General features: G+C 39.1%; 2 protein-coding genes across 4 annotated transcripts; one reads left to right on the top strand and one right to left on the bottom strand.

The window, feature by feature from the left end:
• Window positions 1-1166: 1166 nt before the first annotated feature.
• Window positions 1167-19169, bottom strand: LOC146464682 (gamma-aminobutyric acid receptor subunit beta-2-like). Of its 3 annotated transcripts, none has more exons than XM_085129658.1 (10): window positions 19004-19169; window positions 8174-8257; window positions 7433-7533; window positions 7221-7288; window positions 6364-6581; window positions 5021-5103; window positions 4168-4305; window positions 3395-3609; window positions 2599-2760; window positions 1167-2137 (listed from the first exon to the last, which is right to left on the bottom strand). In XM_085129658.1, exons 2-10 carry the CDS (start codon window positions 8245-8247, stop codon window positions 1928-1930), a joined length of 1269 nt encoding a protein of 422 aa, XP_084985784.1. In that variant the 5' UTR covers window positions 8248-8257; window positions 19004-19169; the 3' UTR covers window positions 1167-1927. The 3 variants fall into 3 exon arrangements, with proteins under 3 accessions (XP_084985784.1, XP_084985785.1, XP_084985786.1); XM_085129659.1 differs by having other exon boundaries at window positions 8174-8300; XM_085129660.1 differs by having other exon boundaries at window positions 19000-19169.
• On the top strand, window positions 10075-16005 carry LOC146464683 (uncharacterized). The gene is made up of 6 exons (XM_085129286.1): window positions 10075-10258; window positions 10999-11217; window positions 11728-11852; window positions 12191-13237; window positions 13588-14596; window positions 15044-16005. The coding sequence occupies exons 2-6, from the start codon at window positions 11031-11033 to the stop codon at window positions 15937-15939; spliced, it is 3264 nt and encodes a 1087-aa protein (XP_084985412.1). The 5' UTR covers window positions 10075-10258; window positions 10999-11030; the 3' UTR covers window positions 15940-16005.
• Window positions 19170-19698: the final 529 nt, after the last annotated feature.

The following is a 19698-nucleotide window of genomic DNA, read 5'->3' on the forward strand; positions in this document are numbered from 1 at the left end:
ACATATCTTATTCACCAAAATAAATATTGTGGTAACAGGTGTGAATTTGGCGATTGAAGTGGATCATTCGTAATCGATTCTCGCTCGAATCGCAAATTTGCGGAGCATGCGCACTTATTTTGCCTTTGTGTCGATCTATATAATGACTAATTATATTACACCTACAGCGCGTTTTGTTGGGACATATTCCAGATATTCCAAAATCAGAATACCTCGAAAACTTAAATATATTCTTCTTTTAAAACATTAATAAGAACTCGATTCTTTTACATTGGATATTTTTCATTACCGGGAAACAGATCAGTACAACATAGATTTGTCAGTGCATTCCTTTTTCAGAATATACAGAATGCGTCCCCCCCCCCCCAAAAAAAAAAAAAAATCGCGTCAGTAGCTTTCAGCTCTATAAACTGTATGTAATGTATTCACAAGGGCTACCATTTGTCATAACTCTTAAGATTGAAATCTGACGTCAATAAAAAACCAAAACAGCTCATCAAAATAGAACACGCTTCATAAACTTTGTTACATAGCTCTCCCAGAAAGAAAACTGAATTCTATCTCAACTAATCAGCGATCTTATGGAAAAACAATAAATAGATTTAATTCTCCTTTAACCATGACTTCACGTTTTGTTTTCTCATGCGTAGCAGCCCGGTGGACGTTCATAACTTGTACGCGAGCAAACTCCACCAAACTTTGCCTCTTTTCGAAAAATATATTTGAAAACAATTTGGTCATGATGACCTGACATAGTCCCCGAATTTTGATGTTACCATGGCAAATATAACTCGATAGGAAATGTTTACAAAATTTTGGATTTTCCTGTTTTGTAATAAACTTTTTGAACTCCTGTGATGACTTGCACAATTCCTGATCATTTTAGTGTTATTCCATATCGGGTTTGATAACATTCTGTATGATTTTGTTTCTGGACGCTTTAAAAAAAAAATCAAGAAATCCAAGATGGCCGCCAGTTTGAACTTATGACGTAATTCACACACTATGTGACGTCGTCAACTCATGTAGCGGACTTCAAGAAAACACTTCGGATAATTATTTTCTACTCCCTTTACAAAGTTTAGGAATCTTGGTTGTAGAAAAACCGAAGGAACTCCCCCACCACTTCCCCTTCCCCTAAAAGGAAATAAATACAGGTCTGAATATGATTAAAGTGCCTAAGAAGCGAAAATTGTCTTTAGGTAGTTATAAAATTTCTCCTTTCAAACACGGGATTTCAAAGTTTGAGATTGCTGGGGTAAAAATTGCCGATTTTGTGAGCGCTCAAAGTTGGGCTATTTTGCCTTCAAAAATGGTATTCGAATCGCGCGGCCAAAATGCCAGGTGACAATAACCGTTGTCGTCACGTTGGTGCCAAGAATTGCAATTCATCATGGCAGAAGAGAAGACAGATAAGCGACAGCGAGGGCGATATTGCGTTGCTGGCGTCCGTAACAAAGAGAGTTGCCAGAATCGATCGTTCACAGAATCGCTAGACATGCTTTTCTCTTTCTACAATCCTTTTCGGCAGCAAGAACGGAATGAAAGTAAACAAACTTTTGGCACCAACGTGACGTCACAACTTGGAATTCAGCATAAAACTCGACCCAGTCCTCTGACCATTTTTGAAAGCAAAATAGCCCAACTTTGAGCGTTTGTAAAATCTACAAGTTTTACCCCAGTACTCTATAACTTCGGAATCGTACATATTAAAGTGAAAATTTTATAACTACACAAAAGCAATTTTCGCTTCATAGGCACTTTAAGAGAATACAAAATAAAAAAACTACTCAGAGTCCTAAAATAAGCCGAAACTCGGGGAAATTGTGTTCGGCCTATTCTTTGAGCAGATTGAAAATCATGCATAAATTAATAGCCAAGTAGCAGTTGTGATTCAGATGCATTCGCAGACTAAAGCAATCCACCCTTAATCCACGATCTTGCTTTTGTAATGAGCAGTATATGCCACAAGGAAGATAGCATAAAGTGTGGGGAACAGCACTCGGGAGCCTTTGTCCACCCAGTGGTCCTTGGGACTGTCCGGTTTCTTCTCCGTCGGTTTATTCTGCTTAGGTTTGTTCAAGTTCATTTTCTTTGGAGTGGCATTGATTTTCAAAACAATCTCGTCTGGGGTGCCCTGCAGGAGATAAATATCGGGTGAGCTAAGAAAATTGAATAAATACCCACTGACTGTACATTTAACTATGGTCACTGGGAAGTTAGTTTGCAATGCACGTCACAGGGTTATCAAATTTCACAACACATTACTACGGGTGCATTCTTTTCAGTGAAGATGTTCTAGAACATTAACACAAAGAATAGACGGTATTTGTGCTCTTTTGGGACCAATAGCTTTTTCGAAATCAATTAAATAGTATTCCGTTCATTCTGCCTTGGATAGCATCCAGTACGAGATTCATAACTGATATTATGCGTATTTTGTTCTTCCTGAACCGAAACAGGAGCATGTGTTGTAAGACTCTTTTCCACCAGATTTGTCGCCAAGGTGCTAAAATATAACACGATAGTGATCTCGCAATGGTTCTTAAATTGATTAAACGTTCACTATTCAAAAAGGCGGATCGGTTTTTGACTTACTTCAAAATGACTTGTTCCATCTTTCTCCTCGTTCTTGAAACAGACAAAGCAATCCACCAGTGTATTAGGAGTATTCAGGACGATGATGTATTCAATCAAAGCCGAGAATATGAATCCAAACGAAGTCAACATGAAGAAGTCAATTGCTTTCATATAACTGACCTACAAAATAGGGACAAAGTCAAGTTCATACTGAAAAGTTTTAGCCAACGTTCTTCCTTGATGGTCACCTTATGCCAAGACAATTCACTTTTTCATCTTTGCCCGCCCATCTTAGCATTTCCTTCTATTTTGGAATATTAATATCTGTAGATTACAAAAAACCAAATAAGAGGGCTCGTGCGCGTGAAATTGTAATCAAAGAAAATTATAGCCTTGTAGTAAGACATTTAAACACTAACCGAAATAGATATTGTACATGATAACTAAAAGGCCACTATCGGAGGCGGGGGTAGGGGAAGATCTGCCTTATTAACAATTATCTCACGGGATCGAATCCGACTCGTACAAAAAAATGTCTTAGCGACTGAATATGCCGTGCAGTGCTGAGTTAAGCGTTTTAACTCATGTTCAGTGCATTTGTAATTAAGTGGGATATTTTTTCGTTTACTCCCAGCCACAGGACCATATACAACTATATTATAGGGTGGAGAATGAAAAAAGGAACAATAGAAAAGCACAATCTCAGTGCTCAATTACTGAAACTACAGGCATTCCAAATACGGTCGCGCCATATTCCTTGTGCATGTAGAAAACCAACCGAAAATTTCGATGACCTTTAAAGTCGGTTGTTTACCTTTGGAATATTGGAGTTGACTGTACTGGAGAGCAGGATAGTTGTCAGAATAGTCGTGATGCTGAGCGATACTCTGGCGGGAACGGCTGAGGGGGTGATAAAAAATGTGCACCATGACAACACAACCAGGATTACTTCCGGTAGATACACTGATGAAATGTGATAATCCAGGCGGCGTCTGAATGAGAATACTGCTCTGAGCTTAGCAAATGATCCTGAAAAATGAAACAAGAGTTACATGGAAATAAATAAATTCCTTTGGTTGAGGATTATCCACTTTATGAGTATGAATGGGCAAGTTCAAGTTCAACTCAAGTTTATTGTGTATATACGCTTAGCTTTAGTGAGACAGCTCACCAGCTGGTTTTCAGGCATCACACACGAAAAATAAAACTAAAATAACGAAACATCGTGGCTATATACAAGTAACTAGAATAATAAAATGACTACAATTCAACCCTGGACAATCTTAGAAGTAACAGTGCCTGAAGCTAGTGTCCAGACTCCCATAGTTTCTGGTCACTGAGCAAAACATATTTTTAAAAAGCATCCATTCCCGTCTATTAAAAAAAAAAGAAAAAGTCAAGTAAATTTATTTCTATGGTCCACTCGATTGCCGTCTCTACTCATAGGTTATTTGGACTTATTGGACGTTTGATGGTTCTCTTTTTGGTCTATTTATTTCTCAGTTCTGGGAGATGATAAATTGAATTTTGCCTCTAAATTTAAAGAATGTACAGGAAAAATTATTGTGTCTGCGATACAAGACATACCTTTGCTGTTAATCGATGCATCATTAACAGTTTTGACTTGACGAAGATCAAATTGTGCCATTTCTGAAGAAACTATTTCTACTCCTTTACCGTCACCACCTTTCCATTTATAATCTACATCAGCGACTGTATGAGCATCTATTAAACAAAAAGGAGCATGATAAACATTGCTCAAACGTAATATAATTTGGACACTAATTCGTACACTGATATGTACTGTAAATAAACATGCTGTTGCTGTTACACTTGGTAAAAGTCAGGAGTGCGGGGAAGAAATTTATTATTTAACGAGCAAGAACGAGCATGATATACATTGCACAAACGTAATAGAATTCGGACACTTGGTAAAAGTCAACAAAGCGGGGTATATTTTTTTATGTCAATATATACAGATGTAAATATATATTTTTTTAATTTTATTTTATCTATATACTTATAACTATACACTTTTTAAACTTTTTTATTTGACACGTACACATTCTAACGAGGTGTGCAAGTTCGGTGCCACGTGTATTAATAAAGTATTGCTTTGTGTTGTTCGTTTCTTATGAACCACTATCGACCCTATGCAAAAATGGCTGACATTAAATATTCTTTTGTTTGCATTGAAATTAGCCTTACTAGCCTAGCCAAAGGTTACTTTGAACTCAGACAAAAGAATATTAAAATGTCAGCCATGTTTGCATGGGGTCTACGGCGATTTGAAGTTTAATATCAATGGACTTTTGAAACAACTGGCCTAATGATACCTTATTCATAAAGTCATCCTTAGCATATAATATAACGTTTTCTGATTAGGTTGAGATCGATTGCCTATAGGTAATTTTTGTACCTACTATATAATCCTACTCACAGCTTTCGATTCTCAGCTCACAGTGCTGGGTATCCATTGGATACAGGCGTAGATCCATGTTACACTGAGCAATAATAGTTATCCTGTTAAAAAAAGAAAGAAAAATAAATCACATAAATTTTTGTGGAGTCTTATTGAGCAAAAGAGAATACAGTAAAACCTCCGCTTGTAAGAACCTATTTTTCAAGAACCTGTCAGCCTAAAATTTGATTTCCGAGGGGGCAAGCAATTTGAAATCGACAGATTTTAACTAGTTTCTTTGAATAAATGATGTCAAAGACATTGATACCCTCAGTATTCTAGCAATACATGAACACCTATTTTATTCAAAAAACATTATTTTACTGCCACTTACCAATGTCACCGATGCCATGTTGACGCAAAGCAGAGGTCGACCACGTGCGAAGTAAGGTCATGTGTCCGCGTTATAATTTGCTTACATTATGCTTTGGGTTGTTCATTTCAATTCAAGGTTGACGCTTTTCGAAAAGAATATAATAACGTCAATTTCATGGGAAATGATCTTAAAAGGTGATTGTATGACACTGGTGTAAGTTAAGTTGAAAAATTCAAAATGCATCCTTTATTGTTTTGACGAAGAGAATCAAGTCTGTTTACCTCATGATATGAAAACCGTCATGGGCGTAATTGTTTACGAACTAATGCAAAGCGATTAAGCTCGAGTCTTCTTTGTGAAGAAAGGGCCTCAGGAAATAAAAAGCTACCAAATCGAGATAAAGAAAACAAACTGTTGAGAAATGGGTCAAAAATAAGGTTAATTTCGTGCGAGGTGATCTCGGAAATGTGATTGCGTGACACTAGGGTTAGTTGAAAATTGAAAATGTATCCTGTATTTGACGAAAAGACGGTTTTGGTCTCAGTCTGCATTTTATACCCAGTCTGCAGTCTGCAGTCTGCATTTTATACCTAGTCTGCATTTTATACCCCGTCTGCAGTCTGCAATCTGCAGTCTGCAGTCTGCATTTTATACTGACCGTTCTGTATTTTCATTTCATTCAAATTTTATATAAGGGATAGGGAGAAACTGGCTGCTGCATAGGGGACGAAGGCCGAATACCACTAAATTCTACTATCTACAATGTGATCTTTAGATCTTGTGATCTTTAAAATGGAAGGTTCTTACTCGCGGGGTTTTACTGTATGTAAGATGTGGTATCACAGATTTCCCAAAATCAGCCATATTGGATTTCACGAAGTTGTTTCGTACTTGATGTTTCAGGCGGGCACCCAATAATTCGTTTCTATGGAACATCTGTTCTGTAAGACATTACCCGCTACCCTCCTCAGAAATTCGGATTAAATTTTGAAAGAATTTTGTTTACCTGGTACTGAAGTAAATCTCCCCATCACGTGATATTCGTACACGCATATTTTCTCGGGTCACGTAATGATACTTCGCATGCTTAACATTCCAGAAGTAAGTATCTGGTGTCCATATAAGGTTCGTTGGGTCAAAGGCCATGTTGAATGGGGTGGAAGAGTTGTGCCCCATCCGGGGATCTTTCCACCATTGGCGGAAAAAGATATCCATACTGTACTCCTAAAACGAAAAAAAAAATTAATAAAAATAAAAATAAATAAATAAAAAATTAAAAAAGAAAAAAAAATTAAATGCGTATTCATATTCAGAGTATAGAGTTGTACGGGATTAATCTTAAATTCACAGACATTCTTCGATTCATATGGCAAAGAACTAAGTGTAATACACGAGGATTCAGTCCCAGCCAAACTTTCCTGACAGGCTTAACCAAACTGCAAGTAAAATGCACATTTCCAAAACGGTTTTATTTTAGTATTCACAATATAAATCTGTTGGTCTTCTCATGCTAGATTCTGTTTACATCTTCCTCTTCCAGACAATTATGGCAGCGACTCAGGATATCAAAACCATAATACACTGGGGCTTGCCGGGTTGGGTAAATGCATGTTTGCAAGTGTGTCAACACTTTAGGCGAGATTAAACTAAGCCTATAATGAATTTTTGTCGAATTTTTTTGGAAACCGATGAAAAAAGAAGAAGAAGAAGAAGAAGAAGAAGAAGAAGAAGAAGAAGAAGAAGAAGAAGAAGAAGAAGAAGAAGAAGAAGAAGAAGAAGAAGAAGAAGAAGAAGAAGAAGAAGAAGAAAAAGATTAAGAAAAATTTGTTGTCTTCGCCAATGGAAATATCTCAAACACCTTACCATGTTGACTTCTTTAATCTCACCAAATGAAATAACCTTAAACTCAACTTGCACCATGACTGGCTTTCCTGAGTAATAAATTATAAAAATGTTTGTTAAAACCTTATGTTCAGGCTAGTTTCAAAATGAAGATATTTTACAGGTGACGACAACAAGAGAGTTAAGGTAGTATTTAAGTAACAATTTTCCTTCAACTCAGTTTGAAGGCTTACCGCCTGCATTGGGTCTCAACTTTCGATCATAATTTTCCAAATTTTTGTTGATAGCCACTGATAAATTAAATGCTTCATCCATTGACTTCTTATACTTATCACTAAGGAAAAGAAAAACATTACAGTGTGAATATTTGGCTCAGGGGACGGATTGGATGTAAAAGTTTCATTGCAGTTTTTGTTATGTCCTTGTCTTTGAGAAATGGCGCTGGAACAAGGAAGTTTCACGTTTGATTGTATCTTCGTGTGTCTCGTTTTAGCTTTTTGGAACAGTAGATTTCAGAAACCATCAGCAATTTTCTGTAATTATTGAAAGTTGATTGTCATGTCATCTTTTTTTAAAAACAAATCAATGTTGCTCCTATATATATCGTCTCCTTCGCCTACCAAACATTTTTGTTTTACAATTTTTATGCATGGTAAGGGTTTTTTATTCTCAAAATTTTTTAAAGGAAGAAAAGAAATATATATGTGAACTTCGGGGAGTAAACTGAAAGGGGTAGCTTAAACACCTTTCTTTACATTGTAAATATCAGTTCCAGCCATGGATCATGTTCTCAGAAATTCAAGTTGAAGGTTGCCTTGGATAGATAAAAGTTGTGACCATTGAAATAAAAGGTACAGACTTGTGAAGTCTTATGGTGGTATTGTTTCTCTTGTCAATTGGTATGCTCAACAATTTGTCAGCAAATAAAACAGACAACAGATAAACTGATTGAACCAAGACAGGAAAATACTTACATTTCATCTTCCCCTCTGCAGACCAGTGCGAACGTTGAAGCAAAAGCAATCATAAAAACTGTTATGGCGTCCATTGTAGGAACCCTTGGTAAAGAGACAAGCAAATGAAGTGACGGTACTTTAGTATCTGGCTGAGGGGATATAAGAGATCCCAGTTTACCCTGAAAAGATTGATGCGGCTAACTTTGTGCGTTAATATTTTATTCATAGGTATGACATCTGTTGATGCCGCTAATTTACTTTCTGAAGCTCCTTGCTGCTATAACTTCAATTAGCAAAAACTAAGTCCCTCCATACTGGGCCGATTTATAATAGTATGCATAAGAGATTTATATTCATTTGCAGTTGTTAGGAACTGTTAATGTACTTGAAATGTCAAATTGAGTATTTAATAGGCTCAGTAAAAGAAAACAAAGCAAACTACCAGGACATTAATTTAAATATGACAACATTGATAACACTTGTTTAGTCTGGCTCAATCTTTTTTTTCCATTCACCTGTCTTTGCAAGAACGAAAATTAAGATTAAGATTAATCAAGAAATCTAAGCTAAGAGGATTAAGAGCCAAATTCTGAGAAAATCGAAAATCGAAAGACACTCACGAAAAATCGGATTTTTTTTTATTTGGCCAAAACATCCCTTGGGGTCAACCAACTTAAGAAAAAATATCGAAAAATTCCAACGCTTTATATAAAGGGAGAAATTTTAAAAAGTTTGAAAATCGGGTAAAATGGCGACATTGGGCTCTATAAAAGGCCCGAATTCTCGTCGAACTTCGGGGAGACGGTGAGCGCGTGAAGAAGATCCTATAAAAACGAAACATGGCACAAATATTAATTGATGTTTGCTCGTTAAAACCATGTAATAGTTTTCTCATGTTTTGGTCTGTGGCCGTTACAATCGGCATATTTATACGGTCACTATTTGTGACTCTCATTGCGCGATAAATTGAAGGCCAACTTTGGCTGCAAAAAATGGTTTCTGGTATATGTAGTTTGATCATCAAATCTACATTAAAAGAAAGGTTAGTCATTGTACTATAATCCTGGAAAGTTACAGCTTTGGAAATAAAAATTTCCCGTGTCAGTAAAATAAACTGTCATGGCATACAAGCGGCTATTAATTGTATGCAAATTGGGAGCTGATTCGTCAATGACATCTAAAGGATTTCATTTAACCCGAAATGAACGAGTTACCGTCATCGTCTGTCCTTGAGCGACTTTCTCCCTTCATAAGTGGTGTGTTGATCGTGAATAAGGACGGCTAAATCAGAGGTCAAACGGTATTTTGAAAACATAGGAATCTGTGAATTCAACTGAACCTGGGGACATTCCCACGGCGGACGACGTACAGCAGCTTATAATAATATCGCCTTGTTTGAGAACGATACAAACACCAATGCGCTGGAAAACACTGGTTTCAATTCAATTTCAACTTCTTATGGCACATATGAGCAAAGATATCAATCATCAACCAGTTGTAATAAGCAACAGGAATGACCCCTTCAAGTGACCCACAAGACGTCATTCAAGAATGTTGAATAATTATAGAAGTCACGTAATCACATGAGGTTGCGAATTTCGGGTCGGCCCGAGCGGCTGTAGGTTGTGTAAATGTTGCAGCGAAATAAATGTATCTCACCTTCCTTATTATGTTCTTGCCTATAAGAGGAAATTTAAAAGAAGTAAAATAAAAAGAGTTCTACGTTCGGTAAATGAAAACATCATCAGCGTAACCGAGATCTTGCGTCAGACGGAATTTCACAATTCTTTTATTTGCACGTGCTGTGGTAATTTTACTGCTAATTGAATTATGACTTACGAACGATACTAACAAAACCTCCAGCCACGCTTGGCTAGAGGAATTTTTTCTGTTTGCTGATCTCTATGGCTTCGCCATCGTGCAGTTTTTCCTCCCTACTGGAGGGCGCAACAGCCTGCGGATTGAGCAGTGATTATCCAGGGCAGACAGAAGTGATTTCCCTGAAAAAATGTGATAGAGATGTTTCAAGACATTTGGAACAACACAAGCTGAGTGGCGATAAAGCCCTTGACAGCGAATGCAAGTTGCTGTTAGCCCGAGCAGGTAACCGATTACTGCGTAGCCTAATTAACTGCCTACTGCTAGGAGTTCAGCTATTGGACCCTGTTGAGGACCATTGAGGATATAGGATAGTGTAGTCACGAAGATCTTAAAAACCTTCTATTTCTAACGTCGCCGTGTTTTACGATTCTGTTCCTTAATTTAAATGCTTTGCTGGTTTGACTGGCCTCACAATGGGCGTAGAGTGGAAAAATAAGAACCCGACTAGCACCGAGAGAGAATTTCTTTGCTCGCGTGACGCGCAAGATTGACGATGAAGAATTGACTGCGAGACGCGCTTGGAGGTGGGAAAAATCTCGGGGGTGGACAATTCCCGGGCGACAAATTGACATTAGGGTGGAAATACACTTGGTTTCTCACCATGCATGATAAATCTCTGTGGGGTGGGGTGATATAGACTACTGTCCAGCAGAGTGGGGGATCAGAGGGAGAGAGGCGTGCATTGCAGTAGAAGAGATGGAACGGGTGTTATCGATTGAGATAAGAGCGGGGTTAAATTGAAGCTTCGCTGATAGGGCGGTAGGATAATTTGTGTTAATGAATTTGATCATTCACATCTTTGCAACAATTTTACATATGAAAACACTCTTTCACACCTCGACAGCAAATCGATGGCCACGCCCCAAGTTCGTGTACTCATGAGAGTGTTTTGTTTGGCTACTGTTTATAATTCACAATTTTTCGATTGTTTTTTTTTTTTTTTTTTTTTTTTTGGTATTTAGGCATTTTCACAGCAGATGAAACGCATGCGTCAATGACAATATGCCCTCGCCATAGAGCTGAATATGGTATACGCTGGAGATGTTCGAAAGTAAGATGCAGCGTTCCCGCCGAAACAGCTGCACACAAAAAAACTTCAGCCAAAGGAGACCGAGGATTGGGAAGCAATGAAGCTGCTTTCCTGTTGAGATCTACAGGAAAGCTAGTTCAAGTTGGATCTCGTAAGTTCCGAGTATTCACGTCTGTAGTTGCATTGATGTTTCAAGGTTTCAAGTTGATTGAACTCTCATTTTTCGTTTTTCCCTCGCGGGCTCACCTCCCCGCGGGAGGCGATTTTTACCTCATTACATTGTTATTTTGAGGGTTAAACTGTGCACGTCGATCACCTTTTCTCTAATCATTATCTATCACAAAAATAGATAGTGAGTAGAGTAACCAATCAGATTGCAGCAATCGTGATAGAACACCAGTAGATTTATACTAATATCTGTTAGAAATATGAGAGACTGCTCTTAGTCTAAGTCCCGCGTCGCCGGTCCCAAAAAAGGAGGGAAAGGGGACATTTGCGCTGCTCGCGTGGACGTGCGCGAAGCGAGAATATCCTTTCCCTTCCCTTTCAGAGCATGCATAATGGCCTAAGAATAAGAGTTTATAGAAGGACCTAATTAATTGGGCAGCGGGATTGAAGTTTGAGTGGGAAATTCTGATATATAAATTATTTTGCTTAATAGCGATATGCCGTATGTGTAAGCAATACATAGACGACGCCATTGGCAGCCAAGAGCAGCAGAAACCTGCAGTCGTTGATGTTCCAAATATACAAGTTGTCGAACCATGCGAGGAAACTGTTCCACAAGTAAGTAGAACTAATAGTCAAGAGGGATTATTTTTTATAACGTTGCAGTAAAACGCTCGTAAAGATGACATTGCTACAGCTTAGTACCTTTCCACGCAGTTAAGTCTTGATGAAACAGTTTAATCTATATATTTTGGTTCAGGTGTGACGACTCAATAGTGTTTTAATCCTGCCGACACTTCGTTTAAAACCTAGGCTGTTAAAGTTTATTAACATGACGTCACACCAAATTGACTTAAGACACGACAATGACGATGAATTGAATAAGCAACGTTGGCCATGTTGAATTTGCCGTTTATTATTTCGAATATTAAATGAAGAACTTTATTATTTTATAGAGTGAAAAGCTGCCATCTCCTGAGGAAAGTGATAATGGTCACTCTTTGGATGACTTTTCGGAATCATTTGGCCAGCTTGCAATCTGTGAAGCCGATGAAACGTTCTTATCGCCAGACACTGCAAGCACTGCATCCACTAGCGATGAGTCTGCTCCTGTAACTGAACCTCGTGGGAAATTGAACGAGTTTTTGATTTCCTGTAAACTGGAACCACTCGGCAAACCATGGGTCAACTGGATCGAGGCATCTGAAAAAACTAGGTTACGCCAAACCAAGAAAGCCAGTGAAGTAGTATCAGCCGTGCTGAAGACTGTTTCCCCTGACAGTGCCGGAAGTTTGTGGCAACGCTTAGCGTCTTCTACCGCCATGAATAAGGCACTGGGCGTTGAGGAGCTCCCACATTCCGACCAAGTGTACTTAGAAGCGTTAGCGGAAGCCTACGACAACGCAGCCAGCTGGGACACACGCAGGCAAATTCTTTCTATTATGGCTGGTGTTGGAAGCTTCACTGACATATCGCGGTATATTCCGGGTTTGACGAGGTACCGCTTCACTATGGCCAACCTACATCAGCGGCAGTTTGGAAGGGGAGCCCAGGTACAAAAACAACCCATTACGCGAATTCGAGTGGAACTCGTCCAATTGGACCACTTTCTGGGCTTTATAACCAGTCCCCATCTGGTACAAGATCTACCATTCGGGCTGAAAAATCTGAAGCTATCGTCAGGTGATACGATCGAGGTACCCAATGTGATACGCCTGATGATCCCCCAGAGAGTTGTTCTACAATACACCCAGTACTGTTTGGAGACGGGATTCAAACCTTTCAGTGAGTCGACTATGCTGCGAGTACTCTCTGAATGCAGTGCCTCTGTAAGGAAATCACTGCAGGGGCTCGATTATTTTGCAGCAGAGGGTGCTCGTGCATTTGACGATCTTGCTGCACTGGTACGTCAGATAAGTCAGCTTGGCGCCGGTAAGGAATGGGAGACAAGAGTTACAGAAGCCCTCAAGGCGGACAAGTTTTACCTGAAAGGGGACTACAAGGTACTGACAACGGTACTACTTTTATATTCATGTTATATTCATTAGTAGCCTAACCCCTCTCGAACCTAACTATAGGACAGCTGCCTACTAGTCCCAACCCCCTATCCCCTCCCTGCTGACAAGGTGAGGTAAAAAATAATCACCTCTAATTAAACCAGGTTATTCTCCCCTTCTTTCAGTTTTAGTACAAAAAGACAATTATTTTAATGTGAGGTTAATTTAGGTCACTCTTAAATCTGGCTTAATTCACTGTAAACCCATACTGCAATGTAAGCCCCTGGAATGGAATGTTACGGTACTCATGATACTGCGCTAATGTGAGAATTTGTTTGTCAATTTGTTGTAAACAGGTTCATATCAGTAACACCTCTCAAGTAGCAGATCACTGCGTTGTGTTTGCTCTTAGCGACAGTACCGAAAGAGAGTACCAGCAGACCTGCAACCATCAGCACATGGACAGGTGCGACAAATGCCAGGGCCTCACTGAAACCCTAGCTGACATAGCAAGAATAATCTGCCAAAGCACCTTTGCAAATGAGGACGACAAAGATGAAGCGACGTTCATCTTTGAAACGGCTAAACTGGCTATCCTCTCCTGGAAATGTCACATACTAAGATCCGCTAACCAAGACCAGGCACGATTAGATATTCTCGACAAGCTTGACCAGGAAACTGTGCTGATCGTGAACGATTGGGCGATGAAGTTCTTGCCCCAGAAATACAGGGAATCGCAAGCAGACTGGTTTGGTAAAAGGGGAGTTTCCTGGCACATCTCTGTGGTCTATCGGCGTTTGAACGGTGTACTCCAGTGGCAGGGGTTCATCCATACCATCCAGTCCTGCAACCAAGACAGTTCAGCAGTGGTGGCGATTATGCAGGACGTATTGCACACTCTGAAACTGGAGTACCCAGAGATAAAGAATGCGTATTTCAGGCAGGACAACGCCGGTTGCTACCACTCATCTGCCACTATTCTATCTTGCCCCGTGGTAGCAGCCACCACTGGAGTCCGCATCCAGCGTATTGACTTCTCCGACCCACAAGGGGGAAAAGGTGCTGCTGACAGATTGGCGGCAACCTGTAAAGCCCACGTCAGGATCCACATTAACGAGGGGAATGATGTGACGACAGCGCACGAGCTGAAAGGTGCTCTACTCTCGCATGGAGGAATAGATGGGGTGCGGGTAGTTTCCATGGACACCATTCGGGAGGTACCTGTAGTGGATAATAGCCGAAAGATAACCGCCATCAGCAAGCTAAACAACTTCGAATTTGGCGCTGACAGGACCAGCACCACAGCCTGGCGTGCGTACGGCATTGGGAGTGGTAAAGAGATCACATTGGAGACGTCTTTACGCGGTAAATACGTGCAACTGGGTCATGCAGTGTGTGTTTAGGTGTATTTTATGATCGTCTGGGAACCTCCAGTAGAAAAGTAGAGTAAAGCTGCATTGCACAACAGACTTCTACCAATTCATTCCTTTTATTCATTTTTATTCATAGTATCAAGTTACCTTATTACATGCATTGCAGTTGAGGGGGATATAGGAAACCCTATTGATTTAGGGGAAGGAGTATACTCTCTTAGGCGCGAGGAAATTGGATGCTTCTGTTGAGGGGCGCGCAAGTCCAAACTGTGTCTTTTTTTCCTTTTCCTCTTTCCACAACATTGTGCGCGTGGCGCGCGTATCTACAGTAAAGCCAAATGAGGCCTATATATTTTGACTCGAAAGCTAGCGACACAGAAGCATGTGAAAACCATGTCCAATGGTGCTCTTAGTTTGATCTTCATTGCTCCCATTTCAGATCTAGAACCTGGCTACAGCTGGCTTGCGTCAACGTTCTCACCAGGTGGCTTTAAATCCGTGGGTACAAAGCGCGCGGAGAAGACAAAGAAGGCGGAAGTGTTACCGGAAAACGTCCAGGGAGCCACTGAAGAAGCAACATCTCTTTTCTCTTGCCCTCAAGATGGGTGTGTCAAGGTCTTTCAAAGACTATCTTCTCTAGAGAAACACCTGTCTTTAGAAAAATGCACGCAATCTTTAGAGAAGAGGTCTTTGTTAGACCTTGCTAAATTAGGCTACAAGGCCCAATTAGAAGAGGGTACGGGGCACATCACCATCACTGCTCCAGTTACAGAGGGGGCTCTAGACGACGTGTACATCAAAGAAGGATGGGCTCTAAAATGCGTCAAAAAGCCCTATCGATTTAACAACACTCAGAAAGCCTACCTTGATGCCAAGTTTGCCATCGGCCAAACCACCGGAAAAAAATTGGACGGGGATGTTGTTTCCCGTGAAATGAGACGTGCACTAGGAACCGACGGTGTCCGTCTGTTCAAAGTCTCTGAGTTCCTAACACCGCAGCAGATTACATCATACTTCTCCCGCCTAGCTGCGAAGGTGCGCCAACAGATTCCTGACGACGCTAACATACAGGCCTGTCAAGAGGAAGAGAACTTTGCACGAGCAAGAGAAGTAGTCACCTCCATCACCCTACAGCACCCCATCACGTACGATCAGTACGATATTTGTGCAATGAAAAAGGATGGATCGCTGGAGAGATTGAAGCTTGCAATGCTGCAAAACATCTGTAAGGAACTGGAATTGGAGGTGCCTCAGAAACCCATTCGTCGCAAGGCACTGTACCTTGAACTTCTTCGTAAGGCCGTGGCCAGTTGCAGTTGCGAAACCACTCCGTAACTACACTATCAAGAACCATGTGAACTTTAATTTAGTATTGTTACTTATTTCTTTCAAGCATGGGAAAAAAATAGTTGCTTTAATATGTTCACCCGGTGGTTTTAGAGGGGGGGGGGGGGGGGGAGTAAAAGTTTTGGAAAAAACACGTATTTTGCGAGGGAAGGGGGGGCTTTTTGGCACAAACAATATAAAATTGTATTGGCTACAATTGTGCGGCATCAGGTTCCTGTGCAAATATCGCGGAAAACGTGCCAAATTGGATTCCCGAGTTTCCCAATTTAAAAGCATTTTCCCTTAGAAAATTATGTTTTCGGCACTCAAGATTTTCGATCCATTTTGTGCTTATCTTACAACCTTCTAACGGCGCAATGATTTTTTTTCCTGCTGGAGTAACGATTTTTTTTTGTCTAGAAACGTAGCACAAAAGTTCAGCATATCAAATACAAACGTTCCAGAGTGCGAGGGTTGGGGTTCGTTTTGAAAACGAGTTAGTTCTTGGGGTGGTAATATTTAGTTTTCTTGGTTTTAGTGGGGATAAGAATTCAAAAGAAGGCATTGTTTTTTTTTTTCCTTGCAAAAACCACCGCCGCCCCCGGCGGGTGGGGTACGTAATAAACGAACGGTCCCGTTGCGAGCGGCTTGCGTTACTTTCCAAGGTCATATTGAGGTCACGATAAAATTAAAATGCAATTTGGAATACCTTTGGCGGTCGCAACGTTTGCTGCGAAAACTTCTTCCTTTTCATTACAAAATATATTTAAGACACATTTAGTATATTATTGAAATAACTTTTCGGCAAATCTCGCTCTACATCACAATTTCGATTCGGCCGGCGCGTTGAAAATGAATCCTTCTCCGCCAAAGGTTTTCCGTTCAAAATATAATATTCGCGAGTATTTTACACTCCAATATGTGGCTCACCACGTCGTATCAAAGCTGAAACATACTTCAAGGAATAACTTAACGAGATACATACAATGGTAAGTCGTTCTTCAAAGCTTTAAATGTAATTTTTAGATGTATTTCTAAAATCGACTCCAAATTTGCATACAATTTTAGCTGTTTATATGCCAGGACAGTTTATTTTACTGACACGGGAAATCATTATTTCCAAAGCTGTAACTTTCCAGGATAAAAGGTCAATGACTAAGCTTTCCTTTCATGTAGATTTGATGATCAAACGACATATACCAGAAACCATTTATTGCAGCCGAAGTTGGCCTTCAATTTATCGCGCAATGAAAGTCACAAATAGTGACCGTATAAATATGCCGATTGTAACGGCCACAGACCAAAATATGAGAAAACTATTACATGATTTTAACGAGCAAACATCAATTAATATTTGTGCCATGTTTCGTTTTTATAGGATCTTCTTTACGCGCTCACCGTCTCCCCGAAGTTCGGCGAGAATTCGGGCCTTTTATAGAGCCCAATGTCGCCATTTTACCCGATTTTCAAACTTTTTAAAATTTCTCCCTTTATATAAAGCGTTGGAATTTTTCGATATTTTTTCTTAAGTTGGTTGACCCCAGGGGATGTTTTGGCCAAATAAAAAAAAATCTGATTTTTCGTGAGTGTCTTTCGATTTTCGATTTTCTCAGAATTTGGCTCTTAAGTTCGTTTTGTTCAGTTAATAAAACGCCCTGCAGCTATAGCTGTCAGACATCGTTGAGATAACGAGACAAACGAAAATGAAGTTTAACATGGAGTCTAATTAATCTTCATATTTAATCAACCGCATAAGGTCAGGGGAAGTTTAATTAACGGGGGTACACTTTAAGTGCAACTTTAACAGATCTTTAGGGATCTAATGAAAGAAACAATTAATAACAAAGATAAAAAGATCAAAACATTACGAACAGTTTAGTGGAAGTATTGTCTCCCTAACTTAACACTTCATTTGTGACTGATTCTCTTATTTCTTAGCTCTAGTCATTCTTCTGAGGTATCTAATTACCTTGACACCCAACACGCCGCTATTAAAAGCCTGTCGACTCGGTCACTGCGAATACTAATTAATACTATACTGCGTGGTCCTCGATTTTTTTATTATAACGAAAGTGTTCTCTCGTCTCTTCTTTTAAAATGTTTATCTGAGTTCTGGGCGTGCGTGCAGGTCCAAGAAATACCACATAGTTGCTTTTGGTTCCAGCTAAAATAACACAGACTCATTTTGACAAACTAAACTATTTGGCCGTTAGAGAGAGACGAAATGTTCGAATCAGATTCGTAATTCTCAGGCAAAGTTGGTATGTTCGGTTTAACAAAACTTTTCATCTTAAACCATTTAAGTTGAGATGCCAGCAGTTCGACCGCGTAACTCTATTCATTGCTGCCATGTTAAGTGAAATTCAGCTGGAAGAACAATTCTATCAGATCTCATTTTTATGATTTTTTACAAATATGTCATGGAGTGAAAATTTTCATAAAATATTCCTTGTTTTGCTAAAGTTTATCTCCAAGTCCGACAGCTTTAACGAGTTGATTACAGAGCAGTGATCACACTATATGCGCAGTATAGCTTAAAATTTCTAGCAAAACGCTCTTTATTGCTTTTCGGAACCAATTAAAATCAAAGTTATGACTTTAGTCGTCTGCACCTTACTTACCGATAATACCTCTTTGCCAAAGATTAACGAGGACCTTAACTGATTTGTCAGCATTCAGACAAATTGCTATGGATAGCATGTTAGGGTCAGCAATTTTTATTTAATTATGGCCAAATACATCTGCTTCTTTCTTTATGTTATTGCAAAAAAGGTTCTATCGTACGCAAATTCTTCGAGCTACATAACTCGATTCAATAGCGATCAAGCAAATCTTTTTGCTAGTAAAATTTACGATATACGATCGCTTTATTTCGAATAATCGAAACAAATCGTATAGCGACCGACATACACTATAAAATACTCGGTCATAACACGTAGATAAAGGATGGATTAAAGCTATCAACAATTCTAAATAAAATTTACAGTTTTGTTCTTATAGTTCTTGAACATTTCTTTTGTTTATTAATTCATTCGATTACTTCCTTAATTTTTTTAAGAACAGGCGTACTTACCCAGTTTATGTAGTCACAACTTCCTGGTATACTTCAAACTAAACTCCACACTCTGCAAAAGCCCTTGCTTTCTAAAACGTTGACAGTTATCGAATTTCTTTGTGTCATCCCAGCGAAATCTCAGGTAAACAATGTAACATAACAAGCGAGCTGCTGGACTATAAAACCATAACAACTGCACGCAACCAATTGCCTTAAAATATTTCAAAGATAACAGACCACTTCACGAGCAAAAATACTCCAGTTATTAATAATTGATTATCACATAACGGACCCGAAACAATATTCTTTATTTATGTCATGTTTATATATTTTTCCTTAGTTTAATATCAGTTTTTCTGTTAAAACTGATAACTTGATAAACTGAAATATAAATTCTTGTAGTGCCAAAATATATAAAAAAATTCGAAATGATGTTTTCGTCGTATAAAACTCAAATCGATGATGTTTACTGTATGGACGGTAAAATTACTTATGTTTAGGAACATTATTTAAACTATATTTTCCATGCCTTTTATCTCTCGCTCGCCTATAGTAAACAGTATACCTTTTTCGGATTATTGGAAATTTGTAAAATTCTCTTAATTTGGTATTTTTGAAGTACGTGTGCTAACAGTATTTTCAAGAACGTTTATTTACTTGAGATGAAAATCGTTGTAAAAACGTCTGCCAATTAATTTACAGCATCCAATAAC

This window comes from Pavona decussata, unplaced genomic scaffold, assembly GCF_977016875.1.
Source record: "Pavona decussata unplaced genomic scaffold, jaPavDecu1.1 SCAFFOLD_161, whole genome shotgun sequence".
NCBI lineage: Eukaryota > Metazoa > Cnidaria > Anthozoa > Scleractinia > Agariciidae > Pavona > Pavona decussata.

Excerpts from the sequence above, each read along its gene's own strand:
- LOC146464682 (XM_085129658.1), bottom strand. The coding sequence starts at position 8,247 with ATGGACGCCATAACAGTTTTTATGATTGCTTTTGCTTCAACGTTCGCA. Across the intron at positions 3,610-4,167 it reads TGCATCGATTAACAGCAAAG|GATCATTTGCTAAGCTCAGA; the intron begins GTATGTCTTGTA and ends TTCATTTTTCAG. Across the intron at positions 2,761-3,394 it reads TCAACTCCAATATTCCAAAG|GTCAGTTATATGAAAGCAAT; the intron begins GTAAACAACCGA and ends CCTATTTTGTAG.
- LOC146464683 (XM_085129286.1), top strand. The coding sequence starts at position 11,031 with ATGACAATATGCCCTCGCCATAGAGCTGAATATGGTATACGCTGGAGA. Across the intron at positions 11,853-12,190 it reads GCGAGGAAACTGTTCCACAA|AGTGAAAAGCTGCCATCTCC; the intron begins GTAAGTAGAACT and ends ATTATTTTATAG. Across the intron at positions 14,597-15,043 it reads ATTGGAGACGTCTTTACGCG|ATCTAGAACCTGGCTACAGC; the intron begins GTAAATACGTGC and ends CTCCCATTTCAG.